This window comes from Hemitrygon akajei, chromosome 2 (genome assembly GCF_048418815.1).
Source record: "Hemitrygon akajei chromosome 2, sHemAka1.3, whole genome shotgun sequence".
In the NCBI taxonomy this organism is placed as follows: Eukaryota; Metazoa; Chordata; class Chondrichthyes; order Myliobatiformes; family Dasyatidae; genus Hemitrygon; species Hemitrygon akajei.
This window is the reverse complement of record NC_133125.1, coordinates 67199107-67214562: the sequence shown is the minus strand read 5'-3', so window position 1 is coordinate 67214562 and position 15456 is coordinate 67199107. Positions and strand designations below refer to the sequence as shown.

General features: G+C 39.1%; 1 protein-coding gene across 6 annotated transcripts in view; it reads left to right on the top strand.

The window, feature by feature from the left end:
- LOC140713808 (uncharacterized) overlaps window positions 1-15456 on the top strand; it is a 142288-nt gene that overhangs the window by 57755 nt on the left and 69077 nt on the right. For all 6 annotated transcript variants that reach the window (XM_073024371.1, XM_073024362.1, XM_073024379.1 and 3 more), the window contains exons 4-6: window positions 5578-5662; window positions 8161-8196; window positions 13769-13908. In XM_073024371.1, the coding sequence (XP_072880472.1) occupies window positions 5578-5662; window positions 8161-8196; window positions 13769-13908 (261 nt within the window). The remainder of the gene's footprint in view (window positions 1-5577; window positions 5663-8160; window positions 8197-13768; window positions 13909-15456) is intronic.

The following is a 15456-nucleotide window of genomic DNA, read 5'->3' as shown; positions in this document are numbered from 1 at the left end:
GGTTCGGAGTCATTGGCACTGCTGTGTGTACTTAACATTATACAATTGCCCATGTTAGTTTTTTTTTATATATTGTTTTTTTTTTCTTCTTCTTTTTGGGGTTTTTTTTTGTGCTTTTTGTCTTAAATTCTTCATATTAATATTATAAGTTTGGGAGACTTTTTACATTGATAATATATAATTGATTATTAATGAATCTATTGTGTACTCTCAAATGTTTTTTTTGTACTATATTTTACTTATGTTATGTTCTAAAAATCAATAAAAAGATTTAAAAAGAAAGAAAGAAAGAAAGGAAAGGCTTGGCACTTAAAGGCCGAAGAGACTTATTTTGGACGTCTAAGCTAAAAAGTAGTGGAGCTTGGAAATACTTAAAAAGTAGGTAAGAACGGTTCTATTCTCTAAAGTGTTCAATGGAGTAAATGGCAGGTCCATTGGAGATCAAAGTTGGATGAGTGGAGTATTTGATTAAGTTGTTGATCTTTTCAAAATGAGAAACAAGTTAGATTTATGAAGGAGATTGCTGAAATTATGCAATTGAATGATGGAGATCCAGTGAGGAAGGAGTGATGAATGAACTTTGGGCAAGTTTATTAAAAAAACAGTATTACAGAAAGGAATTAAGTAGAAGTGTGGCAGTGGTAACTAGAATATAAAAACAAGGATGTTATGTTGAGTCTTTATAAGGCACTGGTGAGGCCTCACTTGGAGTATTGAGAGCAGTTTTGGGGCCCTTACCTAAGAAGGGATGTGCTGACATTGGAACGGGCTTCACGAGAATGATTTCGGGATGAAAAGGTTCATCATGTGAGGATCGTTTGATGGCTGTGGGCCTGTAAAGATTCAAAGTACATTTATTATCAAAGTATGTATGCAGTGTACAACCCTGTCTTCCCACAGACAGCCACTAAACAAACCATGGAACCCACAAAGAAATTGCACAAATGGTACAAAATAAAGACCGAAAAACAATATAAAATGCCGAACTGCAATTCATAGAGACAGTCGAGAAATATTCAGTTCAGTTCAATCCAGTGCTGCATTGTTCATTGACTGCAAGCCATGGAGAGAGTCTATTTCAATCAAAAGTGCACAAAATAGCAACAGAACAGGAGGAACCAGAAACACACCATAACATGAACTACAGAGTCCAATTCACAAACTGTGGATTCAACCTTGTGCAAGACCCAAGACTCTGGCAACAGTGAGCAAGAAGGAGAGAGAGAGACCAATCGAACACAGGCACCTTCCTCCAGAAGCAGTGAGCGAGATAGAGAGAACCCTCACATTCAGGCACCTTCCTCCAGGAGAGGGAGTGAAAGAGAGGGACTTCCACTGTTGTCCTTGTTGATTTCAATCTTCCTCTACGCTTTAATCAGCAGGATCAGTGAGAAATGGAGTTGATCATGGGCTAGCGTCTGTTCTCCAGGGTTCTCGGCCTCCAGGCTGCACACTCTGCTCAACCTCACTGAACCCCCTTGGTGAGAGCAAAGCGCCAGATCGCTCAATCGGCCCAGAAACCCCACGCATTCCAATAGCAGCAGAACTGCATTTGAAAGAAGTGAAAGAAACAGTTTTGTGAACTGTCTGAAGGATGTTGCCCTTGATCGCGTTGTTTACTGGTGCTGTTTTCTTCAGCCAAACACTCGATGGAATTCAGAAGAATGATTTCATTATGGCTGTTCCATTTTCCTCTCAGCCTGTAATGTGCTGTAGATTTCTATATTCTAAGTTTATTATCAATGATTTAAATGACATGAATTTCCACCTGCTGTGTGCATTTGTTTTATATATTTTGTTAGCTGCTGGGACTATTTATCTGCTGAAGAGCATAAATCTCCTGTAGTGATTTGAATCCTTCCATTGCAGTATTGCTATTGTAACAGCAGTAACTGATGGATGACAACATGAAAATCACACAATAATAAGAAAGTAAAGTATAGGCAGGCACTCATTATTGTTTACATCAGCAATGCATTTCCAGTGTTATGCATCAAGTAAAAGTTATCGTGTCTCCTAAACTACTCTATTAAAAAATTTAAAATACTGATACTGCCAGTATAGTTTTTCAAATTTCCACATTTAATTTAATTTGAATGGTTTGGGGCCTTTGATTTTGACAAGAAACTTCTGAATGTTTATTTTTCTGATGAGATTTTTGTACCTTTTCCTTGTGTAATGGTCAAGGAACCTTGACCTTTCCAACTAAGATCAGTTAAATCTGTGGACCAATTCCTTTAACAGTGAAATTCTTGCTGAAATGAGCCAACATAAATCAGTCAGTGCTGTTATTCACTCGGAAATGTGGCTTTACATGTCTGACAGATGTTTCATTCAAAAAAGAAAATCCTCCTGTAGCCTTTTCTTTGAGTTCAAAGGTCTAGTACTGATCAGTGTGAGAGTGATGAACAGTTACCAAAGTTGTCTAAAGGCATACAGTTAAAATCAGTGTAGACTTAAAATATCAACTGTAAGTAACAAATTAAAATTACTGTTCAGGAAAGTAAAGAAAAAACTCATATAAATATCTTACAAGGTACTGTGGATTCCAGTTAATTGGGACACATCAGGACCTGTACATCTTGGCCAGTAATGCTGCCCTAATTAGCCAAAGTGTCATGGAAATAGTTAAAAAGGTTTTTTTTTAAAAAAAGAAACTATCATTTAACGGAGTGACAAATTTATGTACTTAAATGAAATGCAGGATAAATTAGAACCCTAGCAATACTACTATAGTACGTACTATAAAACTGTATTTGTTCATAATAGTTATAAAAGGAGGAATTCATCCAGTGTGTGCTGCCATGCTCTTCTGACTGTAAGTGAACAAAATCAGTACAGATACCTAGTGCAGATAATGGACTGTCTTCATACAGTTCTTTCGATGATTGCATCCTCCCAATCTTCGTTCTCATTGTAACATTCAAGATGGTTGTTGATACCGTCAGATTCTTTGTAATTGTTTCGTTTTCACTCCCAGCAATTTCAGCTGGAGTACTTGAAAATGCAGAGAGCATAACGGTTCAGAATTGTCTTAATGCTTATTTTGCAGCATTACTGCTTTTTGGACACAAACACATGCAGTTGATGTTATTTAAAAACTATTTGCCCTAAGCACAGTGTTGTGTCTAACAGCTACACAAGTGCACATGACTGATGCTAGTTGGAAACTGTTCAGCACCAGTCTCTGTCCCAATTAAGCAGTCTGTTGTCCCAAATAAACAAAACGAATTCCGGCTGTTTTCTCGATTAGTTTTTTTTCTTTAGGAGTTGTCCCAAATAAGCAGCTGTCCTGATTAACTGGTGGCCCAACTAACTGCAATCCACTGTATTTCGTCTAGTTGAACTATGAATAAAATTTGATTCCACCACCAAGCACATCTTTCCCTCCTCCCCACACCCTCCCACTTTCTGCTTTCCACAGGAATCATTCCCTGTGTGAGTCCCTGGTCCACTCGTCCCTCCCCACTGATCTCCTCCTGGTACTTATCCTTGCAAGCGGAATAGGTGGCACACCTGCCCTACAGCTCCTCCCTCACCACCATTCAGAGCCCCAAGCAGTCTTCCCAGGTGAGGCAACACTTCACCTGTGAGTCAGTTGGAGCCATTTACTGTGTCCAGTGCTCCCGGTTTGGCCACCTGTATATCGGTGAGACCCAACATAGGTTGGGAGTCTGCTCTGTTCGCCAGAAGAAGTGTGATCTCCGAGTGACCTCCCATTATAATTAAAGATAATGAAAATAATTCCCATTCCGACATGTCAGTCAATGTTAACCTCTACTGCCACGATAGGCCATATTCAGGCTGGAGGAACAACACCTTGTATTCGTCTGGGTAGCCACCAGCTTGATAGCACGAGCATTGACTTCTCAAACTTGCAGTAATTACACCCCCTCCTCAGTGTCATCATTTCCCATTGCCATTTCCTCCTCTTCCCTTATCTCCTTACCTGCTCATCACCTCCTGGTGCTCCTCCCCCTTCCCTTCCATGACCTTCTGTCCTCTCCTATCAGATTCCCACTTCTCCAGCCTTTTATCTCTTTCACTGATCAACTTCCCAGCTCTTTACTTCACCCCTTCCCCTCTCCCGGTTTCACCTACCACTTTGTACTTCTTCCTCCCCTCCCACCACCTCACTCTGATTTCTCATCTTTTTTTCTCCAGGCCTGATGAGAAATGTCGACTGTTGATTAATTTCCATAAATGCTGCCTGGCCTGCTGAGTTCTTCCAGCATTTTGTGTGTGTTATTGCAGTAAAATTTGAGAGATGCTTATTTGTCTTGAGGCATATTAAATGTCACTCCAGCATGTTGCTAATCAAATAGTGGTAAATGATTGGTCAGGCAATGAGGGATGGGGGGGGGAGGGGTTGCATGCAGCAGGGGAAGACAGGAGATTGGGGCTGAGGTAAAATAGATCAGCCATGATGAAAAAGTCGAGTAGACTCGATTGGCTAAATGGACTAATTCTGCTCTTATATCTTAACGGTCTTGTAAGATAATCAAGTTAAAGCAAGTGGAACCAAAGTGTTGATAATGTTATGCAAAAAAAACTGCTGAAAGATTTCAATGGGTGGGGCAGTGTCTCTAGAGGAAATTGGACGGTTGTTGTTCATATCATAATTTATAATTCTCAGGCCTTTTTTTTACTTCCACCTGTCTCTTCCCAGCTGCTTTCTCTTTTTACATTCTATCCTCCATTTGCCTGTCACCTCCACTCACCCAGGTCCACATATTGCATGCCTGCTCCTGCTACCCCACTTCCCCTCACCTATTTATACCTGCTACCTCACCTCTATCCTTCCAGTCCAGATGAAGTGTCTCAACCTCCAACATCGAGCCTTTTTCCCTCTACAGACGTGCTGAGTTTCTTCAGTAGTGTTTTTTTTTGCCAATCTCAGCATCTGCAGTCTCTTGTGTCTCCATCTTAATAATGTTATTTACAATCATTGCATTATTTGCCATTATGACATTTACATAGCCACAGGCAATAACACAACAGTTTGTAAATGTAGGATAATTTTCTGTTGGAGTAATACTATCTTGTCATGTGGCTATGCAGATAAGATAGCAGAACTGTATTAACAACCTTTGTAGAATGTGTAAATCGGTGGATTCATTGGTAAAGAACGAACTTTATCCAAATGCAATAGAAAATCAATGACTTGCTGATAAGCTTGTTGGAATCTTGCTGTAAGTAAATTGGCAGTTGTTATTTGCTCTGACAGTAAATACATTGTGAATTATTTGCACTGGAACAACATATTACATGGGCATCAACTCTTCTGCCCTGTTCGTCACATTTTTTCCCTTCAGAACCCCATTTAATTCAGCATTCTATGTTGGTCTGGTTCAGGCGCTAAACTTTAGTTGGTAGTGCATTCCACATTCTTTGCATGTACAGTTTTTGAGATGTCTTTTATTTCCTCAGGTGCCTATTGATAATTATCCTTTTAAGTTAATTAGCATTTTCAGCTAACAAATATAATGTTTATTTTGTATTTGACAGTTTAGATAGTTTTGAGATGGATTTTACATTTTGCAAATTTTCATTAAAGGTTTTTCTTACTGTATTTAGGAGAAGAGGCGCAGTTATTGCGGTTGTCACTAATGCAGTTGTTTAACAGCAAAGCTCTTGAAATCCATAGAGATTATATTAACAGGTAGGTAACTGTGTTGCTTAATTATTCCAGGCTAATTCTGAATACTTGATCCACGTTCTTAAATCTAGTAACAATTTCAATAACCTTTTGCAAGCCTGCAGTCTGATACTTGCAACAATGCTCTTAAATCACAACTGGCCTTTCTTCAAGTAAAGGTGTTTACCGATGATTGCACAATGTTAGATTTCATTCACAACTTGTCAGCAAATGAAGTAACCTGTATCTTTCTGTATAAAGCAAAACCTAGACAGTATTTATTGTAATCACTGCTGTGATTGGATCCTGTGCATTTGGCTTTTGTGATCACATCACTAGAATGAGCAAAAATGAAGTTGATAAGTATTTTTAACTTGGCTTTGACCCTAAATCCTTTCAACTTGGAATGATCTGTCATTTTGTGAAGTATCAATTTCTCCTATTCTCTTCTGGTGGCGGGCCATTGTTCTAAGACATCTGGAGTGTGAAGGAGTGGTGGAAATTTTGTGTCACTTCATTACTGAGGCACCCCTCTTTCCCTTCTCAGCTTAATGGAATTAATTTCCAGTAATATATCCTGGAATTCAAACAGATAGGGAAGGTTATTAGATATAAATTTTGAGCTGCAAGATAGGTTTTCAGAAATTTTGCCAGCATAGGTGTTAGAATGGAAACATCATTTTTAATGACTTAAATCAAGATCTTTGATTCTTTAGGAAATTTGCATACTGTTGCTGCACTAATTACAAATGTTCTGCAAGGGTCACTGATGCTAGTAACACCTCAGAAAAAAAATACTTCCATTGTGTGCAATGTCTTCATTGGCTTTAAATATTAAAGAAAAGGAGGCTGATATAAGCCCAAATAATTGGGCTTTTGGTATCACTATCACATTCTTCTTGGGCCTTTACAAGAGTTGTAATTTCATTAGTGAGAAGCTAAATTCTCAAGTTTTAAGAGAACAACAGTAGAAAATAATCACTGCATATGAAAAGGCTGCCTAACTAATTTTAACAAAAGTTACAAGCTGAGCAATGATGAAGGCAAGCATAAATAGTTGGAATTATGTTCTGGAATAAGGGGATGGCAAAGAAATGAATCATTTTGTTTGGAGAGTATGATGCTTTGAGGATAATCACAGATGCCCAAGCTGTTCACAGTCTACATCAGGGGTTCCTACCTTTTTTTATGCCTTGGACCAATAACATTAAGTAAGAGATCCATGGACTTCCTCTGGTCTACAAATGAAGGAACTGTGCATAATCTATCCAAGATGCAGATCCAGAAATTTGTGAGTAGTGAGTCTTTTTAATTCTCTATCAAAGAGGGCTTCTTTACTGAGTATATTTAAGATGATTTCTCAAAATTCTTTGATTCCCTGAGAGATCAATATATGGACAGTGATACTGAAGATGATGGTTTCTAATCCTATTGAATGACAGAGCTGTCTTGAGGGGATAGGTGGGTTGCTTCTGCTGCTGCTTCTGTCTCTTACATTCTTGTGCTGATTTGTGGCCTCAGTGTCCCGTTGCATTCTGTGGCTAATGAAGTACATTTTCAAAGAAGTTGTTACTTGTAGTCTTTGCTATAATTCATTCCAGTTGATGTCTACACAAGAACTGTTCTCAAAAAAAATAGAAACAATGGTTGAAAGAGAAATACTGTACATAAAATTGATTTATAAATTCTCATTTATGGGATCATTTGACAATAATGAAAGAAGTTTTTTTTAACTCACCATAAAGTCAGCACCCCTCATAAAGCAGCTCTCTCATTACTAGTCTGGATTAAATCTGCAACTGGAAGGATTCACTCGATTCAAACAGCTTTGACATTTCATCTTGTTGTATTTGTAAGATGAATGAATAAACTTATCCTCCCTGGAAGTTGAAATACACCTTGATAATTTCTGGTTTAAAAAGAAGGATCTGAAAGTTTCCTTTTGAAAACTTACTGTTTCTTATACATAGCTGTTCTTTCTGACTGCATTTTTTGCTTAACAGATATATTGCCTTTTCCCCGAAAGTAGTTTTCTATGTATTCATGTGGAAAGTGTTATTCATGAAGTATGCATTGCAAACAAAATTAGTCTGAAGAGAATTCACTAGACAGTGTACTTGTCATATAATGCAGTTCAGATCTCCTGTTAGGCATGTTAGAATCTTCGGGGAAGTTCGTCACTCCAGTGACTTTTTATTTCTGGTGTTCTAAAAGTATATTTTTATCTATAGTCAGCAAATTTTTAAAAATGTAGAGGAAAAAATAAACATCACCGAAAACCATCATCTGTAATTCACTTTGACAAACCAATGTGAAAGGGTTGAAGTATTGAGTTCAATAATCTTAGATGTGAAATCCTTAAATTTAATTTCATGTTGCATTTTATATTGTGGAGTTTAATGAATTGTATGTAGTATTGTTTGTTAAATCTTTCAACTTGGAGTATTTTTTTGAAATGCATATTTACCCAAGTGATACTGTATTCCAAAATGTATCTTTAAAAATACATTTGCTTTGTTTAGAGTATGTACAAGGAATTTGAAGGACCTTGAACAATGGTAAGAGTGCATATCTACTTCTGAGTAAACTAACATTTATTTGATTAAAAGTCTTTCTCTATATCCATGAGGAAAATGTATTCTTTGGAGGATGCATTCCAAACAAAATGATAAACTGATTTTCTTTTTATACTTTTTCAAATCCACATCTTAGCTACTGTTGAGAGGCCTGTGTATAACTGCCATCAGGGTCCTTGCAGCTTCTTAACTCAACTCACAAAGTTTCAACATCTTTCAGTCCTATGTCACCAGCATCTTTCTAATGATGCCATTCTTCACCAGCAGAGCCATGCCACCCCCTCTGTCTACCTTCCTAATCCTCTAATACAATGTGTAATCTTGGACCTTCAGCTCCCAACTACAGCCATCCTTCAGCCACAATTCAGTGATGGTCACATCATACCTGACAATCTATAAGAGTGCAACAGGATCTTCCTCCTTATTTCTTATACTCCATGCATTAAGTTAGAACACTTTGAGTACAGTCGGCCCTCCTTATCCGCGGATATTGGTTCCGGGACCCTCCATGGATACCAAAAAACACAGATGCTCAAGTCCCTTATTTAACCTGCCTTAGTGAGGGTGGAATTTAGGACCCGGGGGATCTCTGAACCTTATTTAACCTGTCTCAGTGTGGTGGACTTTAAGACCCAGCAGAGCTCGGGACCCGCCGCCCACAGTGTTTCTGTTCCATTGACAGAAAGCGATCATGATTGAAAATAAAGTGGAAATAATAAAGCGATCGGAAAGAGGTGAAAGGCCATTGGTAATTGGAAAAGCATTAAGCTACTGTCAGTCAATGATCGGAACAATTTTAAAGGATAAAGTGAGAATAATGGAGCATGTGAAAGGCCCTGCCCCGATGAAAGCTACAATTATTACTAAGCAACGCAGTGGTTTAATTATTGAAATACATACGTTTCTTAAGTGTTTTATATGTATAGAAAGGTAAAATATATACTATATACTAAGACAAATCTTTGACTAACTGACGCTAAATAATACTGGATGTGCCTGTTCCGACTTACTTCTAATAGCTAATACAATGTAAATTCTATGTAAATAGTTTGTTATACTGTATTGTTTAAGGAATAATGACAAGAAAAAAAGTCTGTACATGCTCGAACAACGAGTACTGGAGAGAGAACTTCCGGGTATTTTTTCTCAATCCTGATCCGCGGTAACCTACGCACATCCTCCCATATGCTTTAAATCATCTCTAGATTACTTATAGTACCTAATACAATGTAAATAGTTGCTATACTGTATTGTTTAGGGAATAATGAAAAGAAAAAAAAGTCTACGTGCTCAAACAACAAGTGCTGGAGAGAGAACTTACAGGTTTTCCCGATCCACAGTTGGTTGAATCCGCGGATACGGAATGCGCAGATAAGGAGGGCCGATTGTACTGTATTTGCTACCCTTCTTGAATCTGCATCCCTAATGCACTGGTACTCACCCTGCTGGCTGCAATTTTGTCCTGTTATCTGCTTGCCCTTCCTGACAGTCTGACTGCATGCTATCTTGGCTTTTTTACCATCCGTCCTATCCTGAGCTGCGGTTCCCACCACACCCCCCTGCCAAATTAGTTTAAACCCTCCCCAACAGCTCTAACAAACCTGACCACGAGAATATTGGTTCTCCTTGGTTCAGGTGCAACCCATCCCTTTTGGACAGGTCATATCTCTCCCAGAAGAGATCCCAATGATCCAAGAACCTGAAGCCCTGTCCCCTGCACCAGTTTCTCAGCCATAGAGTCGTCTGCCAGATCATCCTGTTCCTACCCTCACTGGTGCGTGGCACAGGCAGCAATCCAGAAATTACTACCCGGGAGTCTTCTTCCTAGCTCTCTAAATTCACTGTTCAGAACCTCTTTTCTTTTCCTTCCTATGTCATTGGTACCAATATTACCAAGACGTCTGGCTGCCCCCCCCCCCCCAAATGCTGTGGATGTGTTCCAAGATGTTCCTGACCCTGGCATCTGGGAGGCAGCATACCATCTGGATGTCCTGTTCATGTCCACAGAATCTCCTGTCTGTTCCTCTGACTATTTCTCCCTCTCCCTATCCCTCTTTCCCTCCTGCACCACAGACCCATCCTCAGTGGCAGTAACCCAGTCTCCATGTCATTCCCCTGGGAGGTCATCCCCCACAACAGTATCCAAAACAGTAAACTTATTATTGAGGGGAATGTCCTCATGGGTGTTCTGCTCGAACTGCCTATTCACATTTTCATTCTTCCTGACACCCCTGCAACTTAGGGGTGACTACTCCCCTGTAACTTCAATTGATCTCACTCTTCCGTAGAAGCCAAAGGTCACCAGCTGCTGCTCCAGATCGCTAACACAGTCTTCAAGGAGCTGCAGCCGGATGCACTTCACACAGGTGTAGTTCCCTGGGAGACTCCGGGTCTGCAAGGGCTCCAACATCCAGCATGAAGAACACACAACAGCCATTTACTACACTAGGTACAGTAATAGGGAAGGAAAAGGAACCTTAACAGAAGCTTACCCAGAGCCGATGCCTCTTCTGAGCTGAAGCTTCCCTTGAGACAAAGCCTTGCACTCCCACCCTCACACAGGCCCATTCCCAACAATGGCCACTCTGTTTGTCCTTTCTGTACTTTTATTTACTCCTCTCTGCGCTGCTACTGCCTTTGATGGAGTGACACCAAATGCCTGAGAAGCTCTCCTTTTAAAAAGACTGCTGCCGAACTGTGACCTGTGATTTACCCTTATGATTTAGAATTTCTTTTTCCCAAGAAGCCTATTGGTGGGAGTGAACAAGGAGATAGAATTGGAGGAAGTGGAAGCTCTTAGGAGCTTTTTGGAGGAAGTCAAAGATGGATGCGTTGCTGCTGTAGTTTCAACTAGTATGGAAGAACGTGAATTAATCCCTATCCCAAAAGAGATAGTTGGACAAAGTAAGGCTGCACCTTGGGGTGAGGGGGTTTACAGGAAGTGTCTGCAGGAGCCATTGGTCAGTGTTTTATAAAGCTCAGAGTTCTTGAAAGGTACCAACAGATTGGAAGCAATATTTTTAGAAGCAAAGATTACCCCTTTGTTCAAAGGAGGGAGACAAAAGCTAGACCCATTAGTTTAACATCTATTATAGAATTGTTTAATGTAATCAAATTAAGTCAATGTGGTTTTGTGAAGGATAAATCCTGTTTGACAAATTTGCTAGAGTCCTTTGAGGATGTGATAAGCAGTGCAGATAGACAGGACTCTGTAAGTGTAGTGTTTTTGGATTTCCAGAAGGCATTTGGCCAGTCTGGTGTATAAGCCCCTGTAATATTGTGTGATTGCACAGACTGAATACTGGCAGGTTATAAGTGGTGGTGTGCCGATGTTCTCATTTGGTTTCAATTACTTAATGACCAGGCAGAGGGAATAGAATATAAGACATCCAAGTTTTCCTATTACAAATTAGGTAAAATAGCATGTTGCATTAAGGATATATTGACCTTGTCACAGGATATGGATAGGTTGAGTTAGTAGACAAAAACTTGGCAAGTGGAACTTAATGAGGGAAAATGAGATTGTGCCTGTTAGTAAAAGGAATCAAAATGCAGGCTTGTCTAAATGGAGAAAATGAGTGTTGTACATGAGGTGGTAGTTAATAGTGTTATCCCTATGGCACTCAGTTAGCCGCTCCCACATGGGAGGAGTTCACATACTGTACAAGTATGGGGATCAATAAAGTTCAGGAATATCCTGCATGCTGACATCCTGGTGTGCTCTGCACTATCCCTCAATAACAAACATGGCAGTACAGAGAAGTCCTGGTTGTCCTGTGCATAAATCACGAAGTTAGCAAGCAAGTGCATCAAATAGTTGCGTAGGCAAATGACTCATTGGCTCTTATTGCAAGGGGATTAGAATCTAGAAGTAGGAGGTATCGCTACAGTTGGGAGTTGATGAGGCCATATCTGGATTTCTGTACACCTTTATCTAAGGAAGGATATAACCGTATTTGATGTTCTAGAAGAGTTTCACTGTACTAATTCTTGGAAGAAAGGGTTGCCCCAGAATAAAGAAATTGGATCTATATTTTTTTCAAATTTAGAAACACGAAGGGTGATCTTGTTGAAATATAGATATTCATGAAACATGACAGAATATACGTGGAGATCTTTCCATCAGTGGGAGTGTTACCAAATAAGGGGCAAGTCATTTGAAGCTCGGGTGTGGAATATTTTCTCACAGAGGGCGATGAATCTTTAGTATTTTCTATACCAGAAGGTGGATCACTGGAGGTGCTTGAAGAAGAGAAACGTTTGATAGATTAGGAAATTCTAGGACATGGGAAGCTGGTACAGAAGGTGAGTTGAGGCCTTGGGCAGATAACCCATGATCAGATTGAATGTTAGACAGGCATGAAGGGCCAAGTGTCTTACTCCTGCTATTTATTGATGTTTTTGTGTTTATCTACAAAGTGCACTGCTTTGATTGCTTTGACATTGCTTCCTACACTTGTAACCTATGACATCCAAAAGGAAGAAAAAAAACCGGCACTAAGTTCTCCTTCAAGCCATGCATCCATTTTGACATGGAATTCATCGCCATTCTTTTATTGCTTCATCACAATCCTGGAGCTCTCTGCTTACTTTCAGCATTTACAAATACTCTTGCTTCAGTGACTAGTGTCCAAAGGGTGACTTAATATCATTTCGTCAAAGCTGTTAGGTATGGAATGTAGACATGACTCAAAACATTCTTCAAAATATTACATGTCCCAACAACTAACTGGAATTTTTTTTTTTAAATTCTGATCTTTTTAACTCATGTCATTGGCTTTAGCTTATGACTTTTCATCACTGAACTCACCAAAGTAAATAAACTTACTGCACTCATGGCTTCAAAATTGTCACAATTAAATCACATCTTTTGTGCTGTATCTTAGCTTTCTCTTACTTCCTTTCAGCTATTTCTTGACAGCCCTTTCATCATCCTGGTGAATATTCTGTTTTATGCAGCCTTGATGCAGTTTTAAAAATGTAGAGCTCAGTATTACTTTAGTATTACCTGTATTTTGTAACCTTTCGCTCTCTTCAAACTTCCTTTTGTTCCTCTGGGCCTATCTACAATTTGGAGTATGCCACTAAATGATCCTTGTGGCCCATTATACACTCTGTACACCAGAGGCATTAATTAACAAAAGCTGTATAAAATGATGATGAACGTATCTGCCATAAACTGTAGCTGGGGTTAAGTTAGAGCAGCAGGATGTGGAATGGAATCCAGTGAGGTAAATGAATTCACATCTAGAGCAATGGAAAATTATGATCCAGGTTAAGGAAGGAAAACAGCAAAGGTAGTTAATTAGATGTCATGACCGATTACATTAAAACTTGTTCAAGAATTTTCAATACTTTGATCTTCAAAGGGATAGTGGACTGTCTCTAGTTTCGTTACTCCATATGCATTAAAAATACTGTTACTCTTCTCAATTCAAATGCACAAAATAGTTTCACGGTATCCTAGTGGATGTAGGTTGTTACCCTGCTTTGCATGTTATTTCACCACAGTAATCTTTTTAATGCTTGCTATAATCGAGTCTTATTCCATCAGCAGAGAGCCTGTTGCGATTTACGGAATGTTCAAACGACTGGCTACGGAACTTGTACTAGGAATTTTTCTAAACGTTGATGCAGAGGAATCTGCAGCATTCTTCAAACAGATTACAGAGCTTTCAACACAGCACTGGCATGGTAAGTCTTCAATTCAAATTTCAAAGTTTACAGTATGTTTATTATCGAAGTAAGTATACTGTATATGACCTTGAGATTCACCTCCTTACAGGCAGCCACAAAACAAGGAAACCCTTTTTTTTAAAAAGTCGTCTGTCAAACACTGTACAGAAAAAAAACAAATCATGCAAACAGTAAAAGTAAGCATATAAGCAAATATGCACAGGAAGAGGCTACAACTAAATGAAATCAAAGTTGCAGAATGCTCCAACATAGAAGCATTTCCTTTGGCCTATGAATTATTCTGAACTGTTATTTTATTCTATTTGAACCACTCAGTCAAATTTTCTGCCCCTTTCAAGCTTAACCATGTTCTCCTGGTTCTCTTACCTGTTCATGTCACACCATATCTGATCTAAATTTCTTGCATAGTTGATGCGCAACTTTAGAGTTTTTATCTAGTTTCTCTTTGCGACTCCATGCACTCTGTCCCAATAAAAACATCCCTTCCCATTCCCTCTTTTAGGTTTTTTAATTGGAATGTGAAAAAGACTTTTGTATAGCTTCTGCTATAATATGATATTCCAAAAGTGCTTAGAAGTGTGGTTTGTACTGCAAGTAAATTCACAAGTTCTCACTAACAGTGGAAACGTTAGCAACTAGGTGGTATTTACTAGTTTTACTTGAGGGTTAAATGTTGGTTAGACATTTGGGGGGAAAAGGCATCTTCTAAGAGAAGTGGTCCAAGAGCAATTGCAAACACGAGGAAATCTGCAGATGCTGGAAATTCAAACAACACACACAAAATGCTGGTGGAACACAGCAGGCCAAGCAGCATCTATAAGGAGAAGCACTGTCGACATTTCTGGCCGAGACTGAGGAAACGTCGACAGTGCTTCTCCTTAGATGTTGCCCGGCCTGCTGTGTTCCACCAGCATTTTGTGTGTGTTGTTCCAAGTGCAATTGCATCTCTTGAGCTTGGTTTGAGATCCCTTGTAAAAGATAATATCTGTAGATGATGCTGCAGTCACTGCAGTTAATGGAGCTAAGTCTAGTTTGTGTTGAACTGTTGAAGAGCAGCTTTATCCAATAACTGAGCATTGGAAAAACATGTCCTCTCATTACCACCTTTCAGAACAAGAGAATGACCTTATATCGCATTTTCCATAATCTTGGAACCATGGAAGTGTTGATAAGGCTGGCTAAGAGTTACAGATATAAAGAAACATGTAGACTTTCGTCAGGATCGAATTTTCTGTCAAAATGGAATGGTCTATTATATGTGACTGATTTCCTACTTGAGACTAGACTTTGAATCAGTTACTTTATCTTGCATTGTGACAAACAAAATTTCTTCCCATAATTTTGAAGCCTTCCCATATCATCTCTAGTTTCACTTGAAGCTCTTTCTCCAAACATTATTTGCCCATCTACAGCTTGAATAATTTTAGTGCTGATTATCTTTCCTCACCACTATCCTTAAACATTTCTATGCTCCTATCTGGTGGTTCTGCATTTTCATTACTATAGTAGCTTCTCCGTCATCTCCTTATTCCCCTCTAAAAGATT